At 40.3% G+C, this 26,235-nt stretch overlaps 1 protein-coding gene and 1 long non-coding RNA gene across 2 annotated transcripts; one reads left to right on the top strand and one right to left on the bottom strand.

Moving 5' to 3' along the window:
* Nucleotides 1–5,040: 5,040 nt before the first annotated feature.
* Nucleotides 5,041–6,654, top strand: LOC107971925 (uncharacterized). Its single transcript, XR_001714747.3, has 3 exons — nucleotides 5,041–5,176; nucleotides 5,438–5,513; nucleotides 6,387–6,654. It is a non-coding gene; the product is annotated as an uncharacterized LOC107971925 (long non-coding RNA).
* Nucleotides 6,655–12,317: 5,663 nt separating this feature from the next.
* On the bottom strand, nucleotides 12,318–25,617 carry ZNF735 (zinc finger protein 735). The gene is made up of 4 exons (XM_054655593.2): nucleotides 25,395–25,617; nucleotides 19,440–19,566; nucleotides 18,550–18,645; nucleotides 12,318–13,382 (listed from the first exon to the last, which is right to left on the bottom strand). The coding sequence occupies exons 1-4, from the start codon at nucleotides 25,587–25,589 to the stop codon at nucleotides 12,406–12,408; spliced, it is 1,395 nt and encodes a 464-aa protein (XP_054511568.2). The 5' UTR covers nucleotides 25,590–25,617; the 3' UTR covers nucleotides 12,318–12,405.
* Nucleotides 25,618–26,235: the final 618 nt, after the last annotated feature.

Below are 26,235 nucleotides of genomic sequence, written 5' to 3'. Positions count from 1 at the left end.
TGCCTGCCTCAGCATCCCAAAGTGCCAGGATTACAGGGGTGAACCAGCACACCCGGCCTATGACTCTATTTCTTGGGCCCTGCCCTTAAGGGGTATTGTGACATACCTCTGGATTAAACATTTAGGAATGTGACTTACTTCTGTTCCCTAGGACCTGTCTACAGGCAGCAGTGAAACATATTTCTGAGCCCATCACATGGGTAATGTGACTCTCCCCTTTTAGCCCTGCCCCAAGTGAATATTGTGACATATCACCAGGCCCATTATCTAGGCGATATGACTCTTCTCTCCTGCCTGGGCCCTGATTACAAAGGGGATTGTGAAAATCACTGGGCCCAGCACCCAAATAATATGACTTTCCCTTTCTGCCTGGGCCTTGTCTACAGAAAAGACTAAAACATATCACGGGGCCAAGCACCCACATGCCTGCCTGCATTCTGCTTACAGTGGGTATTGTGACATATCCCTGGCACAGAACCAAGGTAACGTGACTCACCTACCTGGTTCCTGCCCACTGATGGGATTGACATATACCTAGGCCCAGCTCACAGGCATGATGATAACTGTCATACATGGACCCAGCCAATAAGAGAGATTTTAATTGTAGTTAGGCTTATTACAACAGGTATGCTCTTGAGTATTCTACATGTAGAGAGGTCACAGACTATTAGGATGCTCATGCATATTTTACAAAGACCTTGGGTGGTACAAAGATGTTGTAACAGGCCAGTGCACATGTGAAATTGTGACTCCCATAGGTACACCTAGCCAACAATTAAGATTTGCACCCTCAACACATGCATACAGCCCACTCTTGAGGTTCTCAGTCTCAAACCTGGGAGATTCACTCTGTCGCCCAGGATGAAGTGCAGTCTCACCATCTCTGCTCACTGCAACCTCCACCTCCCAGGTTCAAGCAATTCTCCTGCCTCAGCTCTTGGACAAAACTTCAGCATTCCTGCTAGGGTGTCTCTGCCCTACTAAGACACTGTGTGCAGGTGGAGTTGAGGCTCTTATGTATGGATCCTGTCCACTGTTGAGATTGTGAATTGCATGCATCGACTCAACTCACAGGAGACGTTGACTCCCATACCTCCAGCTGGGACATTTGCAAGATTAGAAATTTTATTTCTGGATCTTTCTGCAAGTGCGATTGTGACATCTACCTTTGCCTAGCACCTGACTGCTTCTACTTTTTTGCCTGGGCCCAGCCAATAGTTGAAATTGTGACATATACTTGGGCTACATAGGTGATGTGATGCTCCTGCCTGGGCCCTGCCTTTGGGATAAATTTTTACATATCTCTGGGCCAATCACCTAGTGATGTGACTCTCCCTTTCTTTCTAGGCCCAACTTATAGAAGGCATTGTGACAGATCTCTGGGTTCATCACCTAGGAGATGTGACTCTACACTCCCAGCTGGGCCAAGCCCCACTAAAGATTGTGACATATTAATGAGCCCATAAACTATGTGACATGACTCTGCTCCCTGGCCTAAGCCAAGATTAAAGGGTACATTGAGACATAATGCTTTGCCTAACACCTACATGATGTTGACTCTCTTTTCCTGCCTGGGCTCGGCCTACAGAAGAAATTGTTCATATCACTGAGCCAAGATCCCAGTTGATGTAACTCTCCTTCTGGGCCCTGCTCACAAGGGAAATATTGGCATATTCCTTGCCTAGCACTAAGGTGATGTGAACTTCTGCCTGGTCCCTGCCCATATGTGAGATTGTGACATACACTTAAGCCCAACTCACAGGCATAATGATGACTCTCTTACCTGGACCAAGACAATAGAAAAGATTTTGACTCTTCCAACTAGTCTTATGGTAATAGGCAATCTACTGGGTCTTTTACTTGTAGAAAGGTCAGAGATTACAACACTCATATGCATATTTTATAAAGTTCCTGAGTGGCACAGAGAGTGTCATAACAGGGCTCAGCACACAGATGGGACTGTGACTCTCATAGGTACAGCCAACAGTCAGGATTGTCACTTTGCCACATGGACACAGCCCAGTCACTGCTGAGCTTCTGAATCTTATGCTCAGAGACAGTCAAAAGTTGGAACTGTGACTCTTATATGTGAATCTGTTCCACAGAAAAAGATGACGACTTTCATATATTCAGCACACGTGTGAGGCTGTTACTATTCTACCAGGAAAAGGTCTGCAGGGGTCTTGGGGCTCTCATGCAGGAATCCAGATCACCACTGAGATTCTGACTTGCAAACTTGTACCCAACTCACAAGTGTTTACTCCCATACCTGGTGTTGGGACCAATGTGAGATTGTGAATCTAATCTCTGGACATTCCTGCAGGTGTGATTGTGACATATACCTTGGCCCAGCTCATGATATTTGATTATTTTGCCTGGATAAAACACGCGAGACAGTGACATATATTTGGGCTACACCTTGGTGATATTACTCTCCTGTTCTTGGCCCTTTTCTTAGGGGAAATTTGGACATATCTCTGGGTATATCACCTGGGTTATGTTACCATCTTTTTCTGCCTGAATGTGGCCCACAGGGGAAATCATAGTATATTTTTAGGCCCATCACCTAGGTGATGTTACTCTTCCCTTATGCCTGGGTCCTGCTTCCAGTAAGAATTGTAACATATCGCTGGATCCTGCACCCAAATGATGTTACCCTCCTGCCTGGGCCATGCCGACAGTGGGAATTGTGACATTTCTGGGCCCAACATTTAAGCGATGTGACTATCCTCTTATGTTCGCAGCATGTGTTGTAACATATCACTAAGCCCAGCACTCAGGTGATGTGGCTTTCCTGCCGTGGCACTGCACACAAGGAGAATGTTGACATATCCCTGGCCCTGAATTCAGATGATATGACTGTTTTACCTGATCCACACTCTGAAGTGAAATTGTTACATATACCCAGGCCCAGTTAGCAGACATGATCATGACTCTCATACATAGACCCAGCAAATACAACAGATTTTTTACTCCCCTGGCTAGATTTAGGGACACAGGTAAGGGTCTGCGTTTCCTTATAAAAGGTCACAGGAAATATGACATAAATATTTTATAAAGTCCATGAGTTTTATGAGCTGTGTAATAATGCAGTCCAACAAGCAGGTGAGATTGTGACTCTCATAGGCACATCCAGCCAACAATGGGATTATCACTCTTAAACCTAGACACAGCCCAATGGTGAGGTTATAAATCTCACATATGGATGCAGACCACAGTTGGAATCGTGACTGTCGTATGTGGATTTGGCCACAGGTCGAAGGGGAAGTCATTTCTTGACTAACTCACAGGCACAGTGTTGTCTCTTATACTTGGACCAAGCTAATAGAAGAGACGTCTCATTGTTACGCTTGGGAAAATGGGAATGGTTCTGGGTTTTCTAACTGTACAAAGGTCACAAAAAAATCACAACACTCATGCGTACAGTATAATGCCCTATTATACTGTACGCAACTTTGTATTGGGCTGTGTTGACACTCTCTGTAATACTGTAATACCTGACCACAGGTAAGATTGTGACTCATTTCTGGGCCCAGCTCACAAACATGGTGATGACTCTCATACCTGGACCCAGGCAAGAGAAAATGTGGTAACTTCTGCCTGGGCTTAGGGTAATGGGTAAGATCTTGGATCCATAAAAACATAAAGTTCTCAGAGCAGAATTCCACTCTCAAGCATGTTGTGTGAAGATCTCAAATGGTATAAAGAGTGTCATAACAGAGCCAAAAACATAGAGGAAATTGTGAATCTCATATGGATACCCAGCCAACAATAAGGATGGTCACTCTCCCATATAGACACAGCTCACTGTTGATGTTCTGAATCTCACACCCAGAGGCAATGAAAAGTTGAAAGTTTGACTCACTTACATGCATCTGGTCAACAGGTAGGATAGTGACTCTGAGACCAAGATTCAGCACCCTGGTGAGGCTGTGCCTATCTTATGGGGACTCAGTTTGCAGGTGGAGATGGAGCTCTCATGCACGGATCCTGTCCAGTGTTAAGACTGTGTCTCGTGTATTTGGATGCAACTCACCAGAAGTGTAGACTCTCAGACCTAAATCTGGGAAATATGTAGAATTGTGAAATTTATTCCTGGTCCTTCCCGCAGGTGTGATTGTGGCGTATACTTTCACACAGCACCTAATTTATTTTACTAATTTGCTTGGGCCCAGCCAACAGTTGGGAATGTGACATATACCTGGATCAAGTACCTAGGTGATATAACTCTCCAGCCCAGGCCTTACCACAGGGTACATTGTGACATATCTTTGGACTTATCACCTATGTGATGTGACTCTACTGACTTGCCTTGTCTTGGCCTCCACTGGGGATTGTGACATATTTCTGTGCCCAGTACCTAAGTCATGTGATTCTTCTTTGCTGCTTGTGCATTTAGAAGGGATTTCGACATATTGCTGGGCCAAGAACCTAGGTGATGTGACTCTCCTGCCTTGGCCCTGCCTTCAGGAAAAATTGTGACATGACTCTGGGTTTATTACCTAGGTGATATGACTCCCATTTCCTGTGTGGGCAAGGCCAAAGGGGTCACTGTGACATACCTCTGGACACCTCACAGAAGTGGTATAACTTTTCTCTCATTCCAGGACCCTGGTCTCAGTAGAAATTGTGAAATCTCTCTGGGCCCATAACCTAGGTAATGTGACTCTCCTGTCCTGCCTGGACCCTGCTTACAGGCAAGTTCATGACATTTGGCTGGGTCCATCACCTAGGTAATGTGACTCTCCTTTTCTTCCTGTGCCCTGCCACCAGTGAAGATTTTGACAAATTTCTGGGCCAATCAGCTGTGTGATATGACTCTGTGCTCTTTCCTGGGCCCTGTTAACAGGGAGCATTGTGACATTGCCAGGCTCAGCAGCTAGGTAATGTGATTTTTCTTGCTCTCTGGGCCCTACTTACAGAAGGGATTGTGACATACTGCTGAGCCAAGAACTCAGATGATGTGACTCTCCTGCCTGTGCCCTGCCTACAGTGGGCATTGTGACATATCACTGGATCTAGCACCCAGGTGATGTGATTCTCCTGTTTTGTTCTTGCCGGCAGGTGAAATTGTGGCATATACCTGGGCCCAGCTCACAACCACAATGATGACTCTCTTACCTGGACACAGCCAGTGGGAGATATTTTGACTTTTGTAGCCAGGCTTAGGCCATAGGTAATGTCCTGGGTCTCCTACTTGTATAAAGTTCACAGAACATTACAACACTCAGGACTATCATAGGAAGCCCTAGAGTGATAGAGTTGATAACAAGGCCTAGCTAACAGCTGAGATTGTGACTCTTGTATGCAGACCCAGCCGACAGGCTCTTCTTCATTCTTACAGATAAACAGAGCCTACGAATGAGGCACTTAATCTCACACATAAAAACAGTTGCAAGTTGGATTTATTACTCTCATATGTGGATCTGGTTTCCAGGTGGTTTGGTGACTCTCGAACCATGATTCGGCAGACCTGTGAGGCTGTGAGTTCTCTATTGGAACACAATCTGCAGGTGAGATTGGGGCTGTTGTGCATGGATTTTGTGCATTGTTGAGACTGTATCTCCTTTACTTGAACCCCACTCACAGGAGGGGTTGCCTCTCATACATGAAGCCAGGACTCGTGTGAAACTGTGAAACTCATTTCTGTACATTCCCAAGTGTGTGATTGGGAAATATACCTTTGCCCAGAACCTGAGTGATCTGACTGTTTCCTAGGCCCAGCCCACAGATAAAATTGTGACATATACCTGGACCACCCACCTAAGTAATGTGAAACTCCTTCCTGGGCCCTGCCTGCCAAGGGCATTTTTACATTTCATAGCAACCAGCATCAACCCAGGTCCTGTGACTCCCCTGCCTGCTCCCTGCCTACAAAAAGCATTGTGACTTATTTCTGGGTTCATTACATAGGTGATGTGACTTCATTCTACTGCCTTGGCTCTGCACTTAGAGTGCACTGTGACATTTAGCTGGGTACTGCACCCACGTAATGTGACTCTCCTGACTGAGTTCTTCCTACAGGAAGCATTGGAACATATCACTTAGCCCAGCACCTAGGTGATGTGATTCTCCCCTTGCCTAGTTCCTGCCCACTGGAGAGATTGTGACCCATTGCTGAGCCTGGCAGCAAGGTGATGTCACTCTCCTGCCTTGGCTGTGCCCATGGGGGCCACTGTGACACCTGTCTAGGCTAATTACTTAGGTGAAGTGATTCCCCTTTCCTGCCTAAGCTCTGCCTACAAGGGGGATTTTGATATATCACTGGGCCCAGCAGCCAAGTGATGTGACTCTTCTGCCAGGGTCCTGCCTACAAGGGGGATTGTGACATATTTCTGGACCAGCACCCAAGTGATGTGTCTTTTCTGGCCTCTTCCTCCCCACAGGTTGTATTGTGCCATATACCTGGGACCAAATTACAAGCACAATGATGAATTTTTTACCTGGAGTCAAGACATGTGCAGGATGATGGAACTTATCACTGGACCTTTCCACAGTGTTATTATGACATATAACTTTGTCCAACATGTGAGTAATTTGACTCTCCAGATGGCCCAGTTCACAAATAAAATTGTGACAGATACCTGGGCCAAGAACCAAAGAGGTGTGACTCATGTGCCTGGGCCCTGCTCTCAGAAAGATAGTGATATTACACTGCACCCAGCACCTAAGTGATGTGATTCTCCTCTTCTACATGGGGCCTGCCTACAGCGACACTTGTGACATATCAATGAGCTCAGCACTTAGGTGATTTGACTATCCTTTTTTTCTGGGCCCTGCCCACATGGATAATTGTGACACATCATTGGCCCCAACAATTAGGTGATGTGACTGTCTTGTCTGGGATCTGTCAACAAAGGGCATTCTGACATATTTCTTTTCTTTTTCTTTTTTTCCCCAGATGGAGTCTTACTCTGTCGCCCAGGCTAGAGTGTAATGGTGTGATCTTGGCTCACTGCAACCTTCACCTGGAAGGTCAAAGTCATTCTCTTGCCTCAGCCTCCTGAGTAGCTGGGACTACAGGCATGCACCACCATGCCCAGCTAATTTTTTTGTATTTTTAGTAGAGACAGGGTTTCACCATGTTGGCCAGGCTAGTATTGAACTCCTGACCTGTTGCGGGAAGTCAGGGACCCTGAACGGAGGGACCAGCTGGAGCCGCAGTAGAGGAACAAAAATTTTGAAGATTTCATTTTAATATGGACATTTATCAGTTCCTAAATAATACTTTTATAATTTCTTATGCCTGTCTTTAATCTCTTAATCCTGTTATCTTTGTAAGATGAGGATGTATGTCACCTCAGGACTACTGTGATAGTTGTGTTAACTGTACAAATTGATTGTAAAACATGTGTGTTTGAACAATATGAAATCAGTGCACCTTGAAAAAGAACAGAATAACAGTGATTTTTAGGGAACAAGGGAAGACAACCATAAGGTCTGACTGCCTGCAGGGTCGGGCAAAAAGAGCCATATTTTTCTTCTTGCAGACAGCCTATAAATGGACATGCAAGTAGGAGAGATATCACTAAATTCTTTTCCTAGCAAGGTTTTAATATTAATATATTAAAACCCTGGGAAAGGAATGCATTCCTGGGGGGCGGTCTATAAACATCCACTCTGGGAATGTCTGTCTTCTGTGGTTGAGATAAGAGCTGAGATATGCCCTGGTCTCCTGTATACCCTCAGGCTTACTAGGGTGGGGAAAAACTCCACCCTGGTAAATTTGTGGTCAAACCAGTTCTCTGCTCTCAAACTCTGTTTTCTGCACATCATGGTGTTTTTCCATGATGTGCTCTTTCTCTTAAAAAGACCTCTGATTAAGTTTAGTCTAATCAAGATAATCTCTTTTATGATAAACAGGAAGCCAATACATTAGTAACATAATTACATGAATAATGTCCCACCACAGTCACACATTTTGTCACACTCAAAAGGATTACATAGCAGATGTGCACTGAAGTGGGAATCTGAGGGTCACTTGAGAATTTTGCCTACCCACTTGAATAGATTTCTAAAATTGCCTTTCAGTTGCTTTTGTTGTCTTTCTAAGTAAACAAAGATATCATCTGCAAATAATAATTAGTTGAACTACTTTTCAATTTTATTCATGAATTACTTATCTTTTTCTGGCTCGTATGAAGTATTTCTTATTTATAGTATACATTCACATATATACATATATAACAATACAAATGTATCCATTTTCATTTTTGTTAAATTTTTAAGAATGGATGTTAAAGGTAACTTCTTTTCTGTTTGACAGGGTTTTTATTGTTGTATTCAAGAGTATTATCTCTGGAGTCAAAGTTGCTTGTTTTTTAATACTGGCTCTGCTATTATTTCTCTCCCTGGCAAGTTATTTCTCTCCCTGGCTCTGTTTCTTTCTTTGTAAATTAAAGATAATAATGATACCTTTGCTATTAAGTTACTGTGTCTAATAGTCCATTCTCACATTGCTATAAGGACACACCCAAGACTAGATAAATTATAAAGAAAAGAGGCTAATTTGACTCACAGTTCAGCATGGCTGGGGAGGCCTCAGGAACCTTACAATAATGGCAGAAGGTGAAGGAAAAGCAGGTATCTTTTTCACTAAGTGAAGAACAGGAAAAATTACCACTTATAAAACCATCCAATCTCATGAGAACTCACTCACTATCGTGAGAACACCATGAGTATCATTCTGCCCATGGCCCCTTCCAAATCTCACACCCTTTATATATTTCAAAACCAAACATGCTTTCCCAAGAGTCCCCCAAAATCTTAACTTATTTTAGCATCAACCCAAAAGTCTAACTCCAAAGTCCAATCTGAGACAAGGCAAGTCCCTGCTACCTATGAGCCTGTAAATCAAAAGCAAAGTAGAAACTTCTAAGATACAGTGTGGGTACAGGCCTTAGATAAGTTATCCCATTTCAAATGGGAGAAAATGGCCAAAACCAAAGAGCTACAGGCCTCATGCAATTTTGAATTCCAACAGGGCAGTCATTAAATCTTAAAGCTCTGAGATGATCTCGTTTGACTCCATGTCTCACATGTGGGACATCCTGAAGCAAGGGGTGGGCCTCATGACCTTGGGCAGCTCCTTCATGGACTGGAATTGAATGCCTGTGGCTTTTCCAGGTGCACAGTGCAAGTTCATGGTGGATCTGTCATTCTGGGGTCTGGAGTATAGAGGCCTTCTCACAACTCCAGTAGACAGCTTCAGGGGGGACTCTGCATGAGGGCTCCAACCCCACATTTCCCTTCTGCATTGCCCTATTACTGGTTCTCCATGAGGGCTCTGCTCCTGTAGAAGACTTCTGCCTGAACATCCAGGCATTTTTATCCATCCTCTGAAATCTAGGCAGAGGTTCCCAGAGCTCAACTCTTGTCTTATGTTCACTGACATGCCCAATACCACATGGAAGCCACCAAGGTTTGAGGATTGCACTTTCTAAAGAAATAACCCAAGCTGTACCTTGGCCCTTTTTAGCCACAGCTGGATCTGGAGCAGCTGGGATGCAGGGCACCAAGTCCCAAGACTTCATAGAGTAATGGGGCCCTGGACCTCGAACATGAAACCAGTGTTTCCTCCTAGGGCACCTGGCCTATGATGGAAGGCCCTGCCTCAGACCTTTAACATGACCTGAAGACATTTTCCCCATTGTCTTGGCTATCAATATTCAGCTTCTCTTTACTTTTGCAAATTTATGCAGTGCCTCGAATTTCTTTCCAAAAAGTGGGGTTTTATATTCTAAATCATGATCAGGCTGCCAACTTTCCAAACTTTTATGTTCTGCTTCCACTTTAAACATAAGTTTCTCATCTCCATCTGAGACCACCTCAGCCTGGACTTTATCATCTATATCACTCTTAGCATTTCAGTCAAAAGCATTCAACAAGTCTCTAAGAAGTTCCAAACTTTCCCACATTTTTCTATCTTTTTCTGATCTCTCTAAACTGTTTCAACCTCTGCCTATTACCCATTTCCAAAGTCACTTCCACATTTTCAATTATCTTTATAGTGCCCCAAACTCCCAGTATTAATTTTCTGTATTAGTCTGTTTTAACACTACTATAAAGATACTACCAGAGAATGGGTAATTTATACAGAAAGGAGGTTTAATTTACTCACAATTCTGCATGGCTGGGGAGGTCTCAGGAAACCTGCAATTACACTGGAAGGTAAAGGAGAAGCAAGTACCTTCTTCACTAGGCAGCAGGAGAGAGAGCAGAAAAAACCCACCAGTTATACAACCATTAGATCTTTTGAGAACTCACTTACAATCATGAGAACAGCATGGGGGAAAATTACCCTCATGTTCCAATCAACTCCCACCAAGTCCCTCCCTTAACACGTGGGGATTACAAGTTGTGATAAGATTTGGGTGGGATATGATTTTACAGTAATGAATTCAATACAAGACACAGAATATGGGTTTATTTTTTTGAGGTTCTCTGAGGTTTCCAGGTTTTTTGTTAATTATCCACCTTATTAAAATATTCTTTTTTGTTTCAATATTGTTCTTCTGTTCTGAAAATGCATACAGACTCACACACAAACACACTCACTTGCTACATAACTTTCTTATGCATACGGTATATCTTTTTTTTTAAACGGTGTCCTGCTCTGTCATCCAGGCTGGAGTGCAGTGGTGGCATCTTGGCTCACCACAACCTCTGCCTCCCAGGATCAAGTGATTCTCCTGCCTCAGCCTCCATAGTAGCTGGAAATACAGGCACGCATCACCACGCCCAGCTAATTTTTTGTATTTTTAGTAAAGATGGGGTTTCACCATGTTGATCAGGCTGGTCTTGAACTCCTGACCTCAAATTATTTGCCCCACTAGGCCTCCCAAAGTGCTGAGATTACAAGCATGAGCCACTGTGTCTGGCTGATATATCTTTAGAGAAATATGTTTGTATATGTAACTCTATGTAAATCAAAACTAAAAGTCTGTTTTTGTTTGTCAGCAGAGAGGCACATGTACAAAAATACATATACAACAAGTTTTTAAAAATATTTAATCAAGACTCAGAAATGTATGGATATTAATTATAATCATGTAATTTTTATGATCATAAAATGACCCTGTGGTTAATAATTCAATTGCACATATTGAAATAACTAAAACTGTATAATGGGATTGTTTGTAATACAAAGGATAAATACACGCTCGTGATGAGGAATACCTCATTTACTCTGCTGTGATAATTAAATAATATATGCCTGTGTTAAAATGTCTCATATATGCTGTGTGTATGTTGGGAACAAGCTCCCCAAAATCTGGCCATAAACTGACCCCAAAACTGGCCATAAACAAAATCTCTGCAGCACTGTGACATGTTCATGATGGCCATAAAGCCCACGCTGGAAGGTTGTGGGTTTACAAGAATGAGAGCAAGGAACACCTGGCCTGCCCAGGGCGGAAAACCACTTAAAGGCGTTCTTAAACCACAAAAATAGCATGAGCAATCTGTGCCTTAAGGACATGCTCCTGCTGCAGATAACTAGCCCAACCTATTCCTTTAATTTGGCCCATCCCTTCATTTCCCATAAGGGATACTTTTAGTTAATTTAATATCTATAGAAACAATGCTAATGACTGGCTTGTTCTTAATAAATATGTGGGTAAATCTCTGTTCGAGGCTCTCAGCTCTGAAGGCTATGAGACCCCTGATTTCCCACTTCACACTTCTATATTTCTGTCTATGTGTCTTTAATTCCTCTAGTGCCACTGGGTTAGGGTCTCCCTGACCGAGCTGGTCTCGGCATGTGTATGCACGCTAACTACCCACAAAATTTTTTTAAAAATCTAAATAGGGTAAAAAAGAATACAAATTTGATTTATGAGAACAAAATTCTTCAACTTATTTTCAGTTTAGACCACTGGCAGGCCAGGTGTGGCGACCTCCGCCTGTAGCCCCAGCACTTTGGGATGCTGAGGTGGATGGATTACCTGAGGTCTGGAGTTCAAGACCAGCCTGGCCAACATGGTGAAACCCCATCTCTACTAAAAATACAAAAATTAGCCAGGCGTAGTGGCATGTGCCTGTAGTCCCTGCTACTTGGCAGGCTGAGGCAGAAGAATCACTTGGACCCAGGAGGTAGAAGTTGCAGTGAGCTGAGATCATGCCACTGCACTTCAGCCTGGATGACAAAAGTGAGACTCCATCTGAAGAAAAAAAAAACTGTTTTTAAATAAATTCTCTTAGGTTCATTATGCTTTGAGGGTTGGTTAAAGGCTTTGTTACATTTTTTTACATTTATAAGATTTTTGTCCAATATGAATTCTCTTATGTACAATTAAGGTGTGGAACTAGATAAAGGCTTGGCCACATTCTCTACACTTGTCATGCTTTCTTTCCAGTATAAATTATTTTATGTATTATAAGGCCTGAGGGCTGGACTTTGCCACATTATTTACATTTGTAGGGTTTCTCTCCAGTGTGAATTATCTTATGTTTAGCAAGACTTGAATGCCACTTAAAAGCTTTGTCACATTCTTCACATTTGTATGGTTTCTCTCCAGTATGAATTCTCTTATGTGCCTTTACAGTTGAGGAGCAGTTAAAGGCTCTGCCACATTCTTCACATGTGTAGGGTTTCTCTCCAGTATGAATTATCTTATGTGTCTTAAGAGTCGAGGAGCAGTTAAAGGCTTTGCCACATTCTTCACATGTGTAGGGTTTCTCTCCAGTATGAATTCTCTTGTGGTAAATGAGGGCTGAGGATACGCTAAAGGCTTTGCCACATTCTTCACATTTGTAGGGTCTCTCTCCAGTATGAATTCTCTTGTGGTTAGTAAGTGTTGAGGAGCGCCTAAAGGCTTGGCCACATTCTTCACATGCGTAGGGTTTCTCTCCAGTGTGAATTCTCTTATGTCTAGTAAGGTTTGAGGGCCACCTAAAGGCTTTGCCACATTCCTCACATCTGTAGGGTTTCTCTCCAGTAAGAATTCTTTTATGTGTAGTACCGCTTGAGGAGTGGTTAAAGGATTTGCCACATTCTTCACATTTGTAGGACTTCTCCTTAGTATGAATTATCTGATGTTGATTTAGGTGTGAAAACATGCAAAATGATTTGCCATATTTTTTACATTTCAAATGTTTCTTTCCAGTATATCTTGTATTGTGTCTATTGGAATTTGAAAATTTACTGAAGACTTTGACACATTTATGAGTCTGAAATATTTTGTTTTGGGTATTTGACAAACATTGGTTAAGGTCATTATAACCTCCTTTGTGCACCTCACACTCATCTACTCTTTTACAACATTTTTTTAATTGTAAATTCTCATGTCCACATTTTCCATATGTTCTTGGTATTACTTTTTGGAGTGAATCTTTTATGCCCTGCTCTGGCTGAAGGTCTTGGTTGAAATGAGAACATGTAACTGAAAGACATAAAAATCATAAGTTACTCCACTTACTAGACTCAGATAAATATACTGTACAAATCAAATATATAAAATTATTCAAGGTACATTAGCAAAATGGCATATCAAAATACCACAGGCCATAATTCCTTCATAGATATATAAATGTGACAAAATCATAGTTATCAAAATACCTTTGTTGGAAGTTTGTAAATAAAGTAAGTGTGTGCACCATGTGAGCACAATGTCAAGAACCATATATAGAGAAAAGTCTGCTACATTTACCCAACACAGCCCTTCCTCATCCCCAGTAGAAGAACATGGTGCCTTTAATGACAGCTTTAAGTCTTCTGAGATCAAAAGTGAGTGTTACAACAGCAGAAAGACTGCACTATCGTGGACAGAAAATAGATGTAGAAAGTGGTTACTGACCAGTAAGGAGAAATATGAAGAAGTCTTAACTGAAAAATAAATACAAAATTGCAGACAAGACACATCCTGAGAACATGTTTGCAAGACTCCCAGAATCTCTACCCAAGACAATTGCTTTCAGGCTATGCCAAGAAAGAGCTGCATTACAAAGATTGTGAAAGGTAGTTTTATGTTAATGTCTAAATCTCAACCAAAGATTATAATGTATACAAAATATTTGGGCAACATGGTCCAATCAAAAAAATCAAAATTTTCGAAAAGCAACTATAAAAATAAAGATGTATATACTAATTTTTAAAATTTAAGATAATCCATATTTTGCTCAATGAGAAAAAAATGGAAAACCAGACATCAGATAAATGAGAATGTCAACAAAAGGGTTGGAATAATAAAAATAAACAATTGTGGACATAGAAAAGAAAACTGAAATAATTTAAAGGTAAGAAAAAAGTAATGTAACAAATGAAGAAGTTAAACAAACAAACTAGGATATACACAAAAAGATCCATAACACATATTTAAGCAAAGTTTCAAAAATCACAAACCAGAAGATAATGTTTGGAGCTGCAAGATAAAATTGAGGTATTATTTATAAGCCTAGTCCTCCGAGACAACCAGTGAATTTGTCAACAGAAACATTTCAGGTCAGAAAAGAACTGTGTAAAATGGTCAAAGTGCTGAAAAAAAATCTTCACAGTGAAAATATAACCAGCAAAAATGTACTACAAAATAAAGAAAAAATAAAGATCTTCCAGAATAAACAAATGCTGGAAAAGCATATAAGCACTGCATGTGCCCTAAATAAAATGCTGAAAAGAGGTCTTTCCACTTCAAATAATATAATGAAAAAAGATCATATGAAAATACATAACTTTCTGAAAAACATATGCATATACAAAAAAATAAAATTCTGTGGCATTATTGTGATAGTACAGAAAACATTTTTAGTTATTCTTTAAAATTTGAAAGATATAAGCATAAAAATAATCATAAAACATAAAAAGATACAATTAGCAAGATCAGTAAGAAGCACAGGGTAGATATAATGAGGACAAATTTTTCTATGCAACTGAAGTCATTTTTTTTTACCAGTGTAAAATATACTATTGTAACATTAAGAGGTTTTATAAAATCTCCAATGTAGCACAAAGAAAAAATCTTTATAGACACACAAAAGAAAATGAGTCCATTACTAGCATGAGACAAAGACTGATATTATATAATAGTAAAATGAGTCCATTTACTAGGAATCTGTAACTATTATGTCTATCTATATGCATATGCATATATAACATCAGGACTTCAAAATATATAAAGCAAATATTGACAAAAATGAAGCAAGAAATAAAATAGCAACATAAAATTATAAACATTAAGACCTCACTTTCAATAATAAATAAAAAATTTAAATAAAAAATCCATTAAAAAAACAGAAAACCTGAAGAACATTATATTGTATATGAATTCATTTTGCAATGCTATAGAAAACAACCTGAGACTGGGTAATTTATAATGAAAAAGACTTCTTTGGTTCACAGTTCAGTAGACTGTACAAGAAGTATATGCCAGCATCTGCTTCTGGTGAGGATATGAGGAAGCTTGCAATTACAGTGGAAAGCAAAAAAGAACCAAACATGTCACATGGTGAAAGATGATGTGAGTGTGAGTTGGAGGAGCCAGGTTCCTTTAAGCAACCAGCTCTCATGTGAATTAATAGCGTGAGAACTCTATGATTGTGCCAAGTCATTCATGAGGGATTTGTCTCCATGATGCAAACAGCTCTCATTAGGCCCCACATCCAACAGTGGAGATTACATTTCAACATGAGATTTTGAGGGCACCTACACCATATCACAAACCAAATAGGCTAAACAGACATATACAGAACTCTCCAGTCAAAAGCAAGTGGATACACAATATTCTTATTTGCATCTGGTACATCCTGTTAGAACACATAAGTCTTAGTAAATTTAAAAAGATCAGCCAGGTGCAGTGGCTCACAGGTGTAACCCCAGTACTTTGGGAGGCGAAGGTGGTAGGATCATTCAGGGCAAGAACTTTGATACCAGCCTTGGGAACACAGTGAGACCCTGTCTCTACAAATAATTGAGAATTAGCTGGGCATGGTCGGGGTAGGTCTGTAATGCAAGCCACTCAGGAGGCCAAGGTGGAAGGATTACTTGAGTCCAGGAGGTTGAGGTTGTGATGAGCCAAGATTGTGCTACTGCATTACAGTCTGGGCAACAGAGTGAGAAACCCTGTGTCAAAAAAAAAAAAAAATTTTAAGAAGAGCAAAATCATACAGTGTATGTTTTCTAATCAAAGCTCAATAAAACTAAAAAGAAAAAAAGTAAAACTGGCAAATCAAAAATATATGGAAATAAACACACTCTTCAATGTATTCTTGCACAGGGTCAAATAATTTAATTTAACCTAATTTAATATTTTTGCTCAAGGCTCAACATATTTAAGTGACAACTTAATTTGTTAAGATGTCAATATATCCCACAGTGGTGAACAAATTTAATATAATCTATATCAAAATTCCAAAAGTATATTTATTATTGAAATATTGTTTAAATTTTTTTTTTTTTTTTGAGATGGAGTCTCACTCTGTTGCTCAGGCTGGAGTGCAGTGGTGTGATCTTGGCTCACTGCAAGCTCCACCTCCTGGGTTCATGCCATTCTCCTGCCTCAGCCTCCCAAGTAGCTGGGACTATAGGTGCCCGCCACTACACCTGGCTAATTTTTTTAATTTTTTAGTAGAGACGGGTTTTCACCGTGTTAGCCAGGATGGTCTTGATCTCCTGACCTCGTGATCCACCCGCCTCAGCCTCCCAAAGTGCTGGGATTACAGGTGTGAGCCACCATGCTTGACCTAAAATTTTTAAATTTTATTATGAACTATATCTAGAGAAACACACATGAAAAACAGAGGCATTATACTTCATGATTTCAAAACATAATAAAAAGCAACAATAACAATAACTATGTGGTATTCACACAAAGACAAATAAAGACATGATAGAACAAAATAGGGAGCCCAGCAATGAACTCTTCTGTGTATGACCAAATAATCTGCCACAAGGTTGCCAGGAGCAGACAATGGAGAAAATATAATCCCTTCAATAGATAATGTTGAAAACTGGATATCTACATTGAAAAAATGAAGTTGGATGCTTTAATTGCACCATATACAAAAAATATTTTAAACAAAATACTTGGACTGAAAAAAATAATGAAACTCTTAGAAAAAAATATAGTGGAAAGACATGACATTGGTCTTGGCACCATTTTCTTAGACATGCCATCAAATGCATGAGCAACAAAGAGAAGAACAGGAAAATTTAACTGGGCTAAACTTCAAAATTTCTGCAATCAAATATAAAACATTTAATAGAGTGACAGTGTCACCCAAGAAATGGGTGACAATACTTGAAAATCACATGTGATAAGGCTTAATACTGAAAATATATAAACGACTCCTAGAAGTAGACAACAGTAATTGAATTACTTGATTTAGAAATGCACAAATGAACCGGGTGCAGTGGCTCACTCATGTAATCCCAGAACTTTGGGAGGCTGAGGTGGGCAGATCACCTGAGGTCAGTAATTCGAGACCAGTCTGACCAACATGGCGAAACCCATCTCTACTAAAAATACAAAATTAGCTGGGCATGGTGGCACATCCCTGATCCCAGCTACTCAGGAGACTGAGGCAGGAGAATCATTTGAATCTGGGAGGCAGAGGTTGCTGTGAGCCAAAATTGCCCCATTGCACTCCAGCTTAGGCAACAAGAGCAAAACTCTGTTTCAAAAAAAAAAAAAGAAAACAGAAATGGACAAATGATTAAACTAAATTTTAATAAAAAGATATACAAATGGGAAGAAGTATTTGAAAGGTTGCACAAAATTAATAATTTATAGAAAAATGCAAAATAAAATCACAATACAAAACAAAATTACCTTACATCAATTAGGATGACCACTATAATTTTTTTTTAAAACACCAACTATGTTGATGATGTAAAGAAATTGAAACCTATGAAAGTTATTGATGAGAAAAAAGATGCAGCCATCATAAAAAATATCATGAATGTTCTTCAAATAATTAAAAATGAAATTATTATATAATACAGCAATACCATTTATGAATCTATATCTAAAATATGCAACAGAGTAAAATGAAGACATGAGGTACCCTGCTTGCATATCCCCCTACAGCAAGTATCATAACCCACTCTTTAAATAAATAAATACATATATAAAATTAAAAAATAAAAAAATTGTAAAAAACTTTAAACTATATTTCAAGGCTACAGTAATAAAAACAGAATGGCATGTACAGAAAAATGGACAACCACCAATGAAACAGAAATTACTGTTCTCACATATTTTAGACATGATGCAAAAAGTTTTTTAAATGGTTTAACATAGAGTTTCTCAAAAATATGCAGATATTAGTGTGTCCCCAAAAGCAATGGCAAAGTAGTCAGTTTGTGCAGTCCCTGATAAGCCATAAAGAAAACTTTGGCTCACACTGTGAACCTGAAGAAAGATTATTGAAATGAAAGCAGAAGGTGTCCCAATGTGAGAGCAAAAAAATAAAAAAAATAAAAAATAAAAAATACTCAAGCTTCTCAGAAACTCTTTCCATCAAAGCACAGCTCCGCAGACCACATTTTAAAGCTGGCTACCTCCTTGACTTGTGGACATCTCATCCGTGTCATCTGCTTCATTTGCTCTCACCTACCTGGGTGTTTGGCTGCCATCTCATTTCTCTTTATATTCTGGGGCTCTTTATTTTGCTCCAGACAGGCAATCAAGTCTGGCTTAGAGACAGTCATACCTGTTTTATTAAGAAAAAAAAGTAACTTAAATCTTATTTATTTATTTATTTTTTGAGATGGAGTCTCACTCTGTCGCTCAGGCTGGAGTGCAGTGGCATGATCTCAGCTCACTGCAACCTCCACTTCCCAGGTGCAAGCAATTCTTCTGCCTCAGCCTCCCGAGTAGCTGGGACTACAGGCACATACCACCACGCCCAGCTAATTTTTGTATTTTTAGTAGAGACGGAGTTTCACCATATTAGCCAGGCTGGTCTCGAACTCCTGACCTTGTGATCTGCCTGCCTCGGCCTCCCAACGTGCTGGGATTACAGGTGTGAGCCACTGTGCCCGGTCATGTATATCTTGCTGAATTCTTTAATTACCAAACAAGTATTATGCTCAGTAAAAAGGATATAATAGAAAATTCTAGAAAATTAATATTATTTGTAACAGAACTTTCTCAATATTTAGAAAATATTTTAAATTTGTAAGTCCTTATTTTCACTACTCAGTACTACTGAATCAAACATTGTTGGTGACAACTGAATTCTAAGGTGTGGGCAACGCTATTTTATGCCATGACATTTTTGGAATTGCCACTAACCTAGAGCAAAAGATACATAAGCTCAGGAAAGGGAAAAGTTCAGGTCAAGATAAAACATCTTGAAGAATTTAATCTACACCAATGAATCCTCAAGATTTTCTTTAAATCGGAGAGCTAAAATTCATTCATGCAAAGCAGAAATTACCAAAATCATCTTAGAAAAGAGAGAACGGCAATATATTAGGAATTATGTATTGAAGTTACCCTCACCCAGGGAGAACAGGTTTCTGTAGTTCTCTAACATCACATCTCTATATAAATTCTGCTGAGCACGATCCAGGCATTGCCACTCCGCCAGAGAGAATTCTATAGCTATGTCTCTGAATGTCAACAGTCCCTGTAAAAAAAAAAAAAGAAAAACCTCATGAACACACACTTACCATATGGCCGTAAGCAGAGATTTTTATTTGACTCAAGTTAAAAAAGAGAGTAAAAAGAAGTGTTTCTCACTTACAAGAGTGACTAAAATTACTCAGTAAGATAATTTTTAACATGGAAGTATTCTCTAATTCTGAGAAAAGAGGAGAGCATAAGATCCACAATACCACAGTAGCTTTGATAATTTTCTGGATGATAAATTATAAAATTAAGGGCATCAACATGGACTTGTCCTTCTTTTTTCTTTTCTTTTTTTTTTTTTTACCAAGTCTCACTCTGTTGCCCAGACTGGAGTGCAGTAGCGTGATCTTGGCTCAGTGCAACCTCCGCCTCGGGTTCAATCGATTCTCCTGCCTCAGTCTCCCGAGTAGCTGGGAATACAGGCATGGGCCACCACGCCTGGCTAATTTTTGTATTTTTAGTAGAGAAGGGGTTTCTCCATGTTGGCCAGGCAGGTCTTGAACTCCTGACCTCACGTGATCCACTCACCTTTGCCTCGCAAAGTGCTGGGATTGCAGGCATGAGCCACCTCACCCGGTCGGACGTGTCTATTTTTGAGTGCTATATTTACATCATACAGAATAAGCTGTGTATATTTCTCAGATAAAACAGTCATGATGAGTTGGAAGGTACCTCTTAAGTCTAAATATGTGCAATAAACTAAATATTTTGTTGTGAGATTTTGTTTCAGGAGATTTGGGATAAAGTCTGAATTTCTGAATTTTTAGCAAGTTCACCAATGTTTCTAGCCTAGTAAGAATATTTTGTCAAACATCCAGTAAGTGGCAGTCTGGGTTTTCCCCAGTTTCTCTCACCTGTAAATAAAGATAAGAGCCTTCAACTTTAAAAGACAAATATATGCAAAAGTCATCTAAAAAGAAAGGACAGCTTCCAGATTAAATGTGATCGTTTATGCTCTTCGGCTAGTAAATCTCCTAAGTGTACTTAATAATTAAGAGAATAATAATTAACTCTATCGTGGAAAAAATGTCATAGAGATCTTGAACCAAGTGAATAAAATTGTTATCACCTTTATTAGGACACATTTTTATTATGTGCTGATGCACACACAACACAACATCACTGCTGTGGTATTTCTCTCCTCTCAGAAAAGTAAATTATAACTAAATTTAAATAAATAAATATATATATATATATATATTTTGAGATGGAGTCTTGCTCTGTCGCCCAGGCTAGAGTGTAATGGTGCAATCTCAGGTCACTGCAACCTCCGCCTCCTGAGGTCAAGCAATTCTCCTGCCTCAACCTCCCAAGTAGCTGGGATTACAGGCGCATGGCACTACACTTGGCTATTTTTTGTATTTTTTTAGTAGAGACAAGGTTTCACCAGGTTGGCCAGGCGGGCCTCGAACTCCTGACCTCATGTGATCTGCCTGCCCCGGCCTCCCAAAGTGCTGAGATTACAAGCCTGAGCCACCGTGCCTGACCTAAATTTAATTATAAAGAAACATCAGTTTTATGCAAAGTTGAAGGTACAGATAACTTCCCTGTTGTGTAATTTTTAATAGTAATTTTAAGTAGTCTTTGTTTAGCACCCTGGAGAGCAAGTATCTCCTAATAGTTTTTTCAGAACTTTCTGGGTAATACACGCCATTCTGTTTAAATGAACATTTTCTAAACCCTGTTCTGCATGGAACTAATAGAGCACACAGATGAAACCTCAACAAGGTATGTTTCACTTTTCACTAATATCCAAAGACAACTGTGTTTCCTCAATAGAAATCTTGAGTATTTACACCTTCTCATGTTCAACAGCTACAATGGGAACATTTTAAATATTGCAGGTTATAAATTTGTAGTGAGAATTCTGCATTGCATACAAGAATCCAAGATGAAGAGAATGTATAGAACGCTACAGCATATAGAAAAAAAATATTTTTTTCAGAACCCCTTGACTATCATACAAATCACAAAAAGTAGTTGAAACAAACTCATTAGGGATTAACAGTACAAGTACAGAAGTAAAAATTTGCAATTTCCAAACAGATGGCATTCCAAAAGGCAGAGTGGACACTGCTCTTGATCTGAAACATGCTCACCTGAGAAAAAGTGATTTTTTTCTTTTCCTCCTCTTTCTCTGAAATGTATTTTCAGGTAAGATGCTCTGGACATATCAAACCTGCATCTTGAGAATATGCCTTTAAAGCACAACCTATTCACCTGCTACCACCGCACACACCCATGGGCAGAAAGACCGAGACTTGCAGAAAACATTCACCCATTTTTGTTGTGTATAATTGAAAAGATTTAAGAGCAATGAGAGAACAATGAGCTTCTCCATAACTAATAAAATATAAGTTTCTTTTTCCCTGCCCTCCCCTATCAGACTCCAGCAACGTTCTTTACAGTAATGGGAGCACGAACCGCACTGACCTCTTCCTACCAAACTGAAACAGGGCAGGCAGTGCAGCCTTCCTTTGATGCAAAGGTTGAACTAAACTCTCCTGAATGTATCTTGAACCCCTCAAGTTTATAAATCACTTGGTAATCTTGGCCCTGCTTTATGCAAAGTGATTCTGCAGGATCCAAAAGGGTCCAGGAATGGGCTTTTTCAACAAGTCCCCTGTAAATGCTGATTGTGCTTTCCCAGACACATTATTAGCATTAGCGAGAGAAAGCAGGCACAGCAAAGAGTCCCTTACACCCACCAAATTTGTCACAAAACAAATACATCTGGTACAAATAAAGACAACCAATCACCATGCTGAAATACTATATTTTTTGTTGGCTTTTTTAAGTTTACAGAGAAAACAGAAGGCAGCAATATCTGAGTAAATCTGCACCTGGAAAACCTGCACACATGTACTAATGAAATGTTTATTAAGCAGGTACTATGTGCTCAGGAGCATATCACAGAACACTGTGCTGGGAATAACACATTTTGTGATTTAATTTTCATAGCACCCTGGGAGCTGGTACTAAGTGTTGAATAATTTTCATCATTTAGATTAAGAGCACAGCATTTTTATTTATTCTTATGTTTCTCTATCATTAATTTTAAAAAGAAAATATATAGAATAATAATTCAATACAAAAAACATACAAAATGATGAAATTACATAAAAATTGAATAATCAGCTTCCAAATGGCTATTTTGTAAATAATGAAATTAAGGCAGAAATAAAATTTTTGAAACCAATTAGAGATTAAATACAACATACCAGAATCTCAGGGTTAGAGCTAAGGCAGTGTTAAGAATAAAATGCATATCACTAAACATCACATCAAAAAGTTAGAAAGATCTCAATTTAAAAATCTAATGTTACAATTAAAAGAATTTCAAAAGAGCAAACCAACTTCAACGCTCGCAAAAGTCAAGAAATAACCAAAATCAGAACTGAAATGAAGAAAGTTGAGACCTAAATAACTATAAAAAGTTCAACAGGCCATGCACTGCGGCTCACTCCTGGAATCCCAGCACTTTCAGAGGCCAAGACGGGCAAATCACGAGGTCAGGAGTTTGAGACCAGCCTGGCCAAGATGGTGAAACCCCGTCTCTACTAAAAATACAAAAATTAGCTAGGCATGGTGGTACATGCCTGTAATCCCAGGAGAATCGCTTGAAAATGGAAGGCGAAGGTTGCAGTGAGCTGAGATCACGCCACTGCACTCCAGCCTGGGAGAAAGCGAAGCTCCGTCTCAAAAAAAAAAAAAAGTTGAACGAAACCAGAAGTTGATTCTGTGTAAAAATAATAAGATAGATAAAACACTAGAGTAATGAAGAAAAAAGAAATAATTCAAATAAAAACAATTAGACTAAAAAGGCAAAAAAAAAAAAAACGGAACAGATGCTTGTGAGGTTGTGGAGAAATTGAATGCTTACACGCTGCTGGTGAGAGTATAAATTTGTTTAACCATTGAGAAAAACAGTTTGGCATTTTTTCAAAAACCTGAAAACAGAATTACCATTCCCAGTCCCACAATTGGGAATATACCCAATAAATGTAAGTTATTCTACCATGAAGACACATGCACACATATGTTTATTACAGAAAATGATTCACAATAGCAAAAACCAGAAATAAACCTGTATGTCTCCAGTGGTAGACTGGATAAAGAAAATGTGTTACGTAAACACCATGAAATATGATGCAGCTATAAGAAAGAACAACATCATGTCCTTTGCAGCAACGTCAATGGAGCTGGAGATTTATTTTTAGAAAACTAGTGCAGGAGCAGAAAATCAAAAACTGTATGTTGTCACTTGTAAGTGGGAGCGAAATAATGAGAATACATGGTCGCAAATAAGAGAACAACAGACACTGAGGCTCAGTTCAGGGTGGAGGGTCAGAAGATGAAGAAAATCAGAAAACAAATCTGTTGAGTACTATGCTTAGTACGTGAGTGATAATATAATCTGTACACAAAAACTTCATGATATGATTTTACCTATATAACAAACTTTCACATGTACTCCTGAACCTAAAATAAAAGGTAAAAGAAAAAAAACTTGACTGAGTGTGGTGGCTTATGCCTATAACCCAAGCCTGTTGGGAGGCTGAGGCAGGCAGATCACCTGAGGTCAAAAGTTTGAGACCAACCTGGCCAACGTGGTGAAATCCTGTCTCTACTAAAAATACAAAAATTAGTTGGGCGTGGTGGCCTACACCTGTAATTCCAGCTACTCGGGAGGCTGAGGCAGGACAATCATTTGAACCAGGAGGCAGAGGTTGTAAAGAGGTGAGATTGCACCACTGCACTCCAGCCTGGAGGACAGAGTGAGACTCCCTCTACAAAAAAAAAAAAAAAAAAAAATTTATTGGAAATTACTATCTTGAAGAAAATATTCAGGCCTAGGCAACCACAATCTGCCAATGAATCTCTGATGACATAACCAAGAAATTTTCACCTGGATCTTACAAATAAAAACACTAAATAACTGTACCAAACCAATTATTGCATTTGGTTTGCTTCATCATGCAACTTATAACAGACTTTTCTTCAAGTCTCTCCCATGGATCACAACCCACAAGCCATAGCTGGGCGCTCTACGATTCTTTTTTTTTTTTTTTTTTTTTTTTTGAGATGGAGTCTTGCTTTGTCGCCCAGGCTGGAGTGCAATGGCGCGATCTCTGCTCACTGCAACCTCCGCCTCCCGGGTTCAAGTGATTCTCCTGTCTCAGACTACTGAGTAGCTAGGACTACAGGCACGTGCCACCACACCCAGCTAATTTTTGTATTTTTAGTAGAGATGGGGTTTTACCATGTTGGTCATGCTGGTCTCGAACTCCTGACCTCGTGATCCGCCCGCCTCGGCCTCCCAAAGTGCTGGGATTACAGGCGTGAGCCACCGCGCCCGGCCCCGCTCTATGATTCTTGAATCACGTTTTGATTAAATTCTCTAATATTTTTACAGTGACTCCCACACATCTCTAAAAGGAAAAATGAGGAACTAGGGACCCCAGGGACCACAGCTCTTACCACTTATGAATCCTGCACCTTGTCAGGATTCTCCCCTGATAACTTTCCCAATCCCTGTACAATCTGGGTGAGATGAGGCGCTGGGAGTGCAGAGCTGCCCAGAGAGGCCTCCAGCCCAGGGCAAAGCCACTGCAGAGGAAAAAGACAGAATTCCCAGTGTCCCAGCCGCTGGCCCAGGCACCATCTTAGGGCTGGAGGGGGCTAACAGCCGAACTGGGCCAAGGAGGATTTGGGTCCTCAGACTCCGGAGCTGACTGTGAGGAAGTATGGGTCCTGCTGCAGCCACTTTCAGCCGGTTCCAACCAGCTCCCACCCCTCTCTCACGATGACAGACCCAGCACTCACCATTTCTCGGCTTCTAGGGGGTCCTGGTCTTTTAGCCATAAATCTGCGGATACCTGCAGGACACAAGGCCACAGAGGCTTGACCTCTAAGAGCAGAGGACGCAGAGCAGTGAAGAGAAGAACTGGAGCTCTGGACGCAGAGAAACACAAAAGGAACGGTAAAATTACGGAGGCGTCCTGTTCTCTCCAGCTGCATGCCTGATTATACAGTTTCTAATATATGGCCCCTGATGGGATAAGGTTTCAGGCCCCACCCTTCACGCCTTGAGCGACGGAATATTTGATCAGATGCTCGGCTGAATGAAGCAAAAATAACAGCCTAAGCTGCACCCTTTACAGGCAGGGCTTCTTCCCTGATCTGAGCCAGGCCAACACCAGAGGATATTTGCATTTAACCTTGTGTATAACGTCATATGCATTTATAAATGATATATAATATAGTTATTCACAAATTGAAATAATATAATGACAATTATTTTAAAATTTCGGATTTTATGACCTTCCTTGCTGCAGATCCTTTGCAGTGATATGGTTTGACTCTGTGGCTCCACCCAAATCTAATCTCAAATTGTAATTCCCGTCCCTGCGCGGTGGCTCACACCTGTAATCCCAGCACTTTGGGAGGCCGGGACAGGCGGAGCACGAGTTCCGGAGTTCCAGACCAGCCTGGCCAATATGGTGAAACCCCGTCTCTACTAAAAATACAAAAATTAGCCGGGCGTGGCAGCGCGTGCCTGTAGTCCCAGCTACTCAGTAGCCCGAGGCAGGAGAATCGCTTGAACCCAGGAGGTGGTGGTTGCAGTGAGCCGACATGGCACCATCGCACTCCAGCCTGGGCGACA

This window comes from Pan troglodytes, chromosome 6 (genome assembly GCF_028858775.2).
Source record: "Pan troglodytes isolate AG18354 chromosome 6, NHGRI_mPanTro3-v2.0_pri, whole genome shotgun sequence".
NCBI classification, from domain to species: Eukaryota; Metazoa; Chordata; class Mammalia; order Primates; family Hominidae; genus Pan; species Pan troglodytes.
Note: the sequence above shows the minus strand (reverse complement) of the source record. Positions and strands in the feature narration are given on the sequence as shown.

Excerpts from the sequence above, each read along its gene's own strand:
- ZNF735 (XM_054655593.2), bottom strand. The coding sequence starts at position 25,589 with ATGCAGCTGGAGAGAACAGGACGCCTCCGTAATTTTACCGTTCCTTTT. Across the intron at positions 19,567-25,394 it reads CCCCTAGAAGCCGAGAAATG|GGACTGTTGACATTCAGAGA; the intron begins GTGAGTGCTGGG and ends TTTTTTTTACAG. Across the intron at positions 18,646-19,439 it reads CAGAAACCTGTTCTCCCTGG|GTATGACTGTCTCTAAGCCA; the intron begins GTGAGGGTAACT and ends TTAATAAAACAG.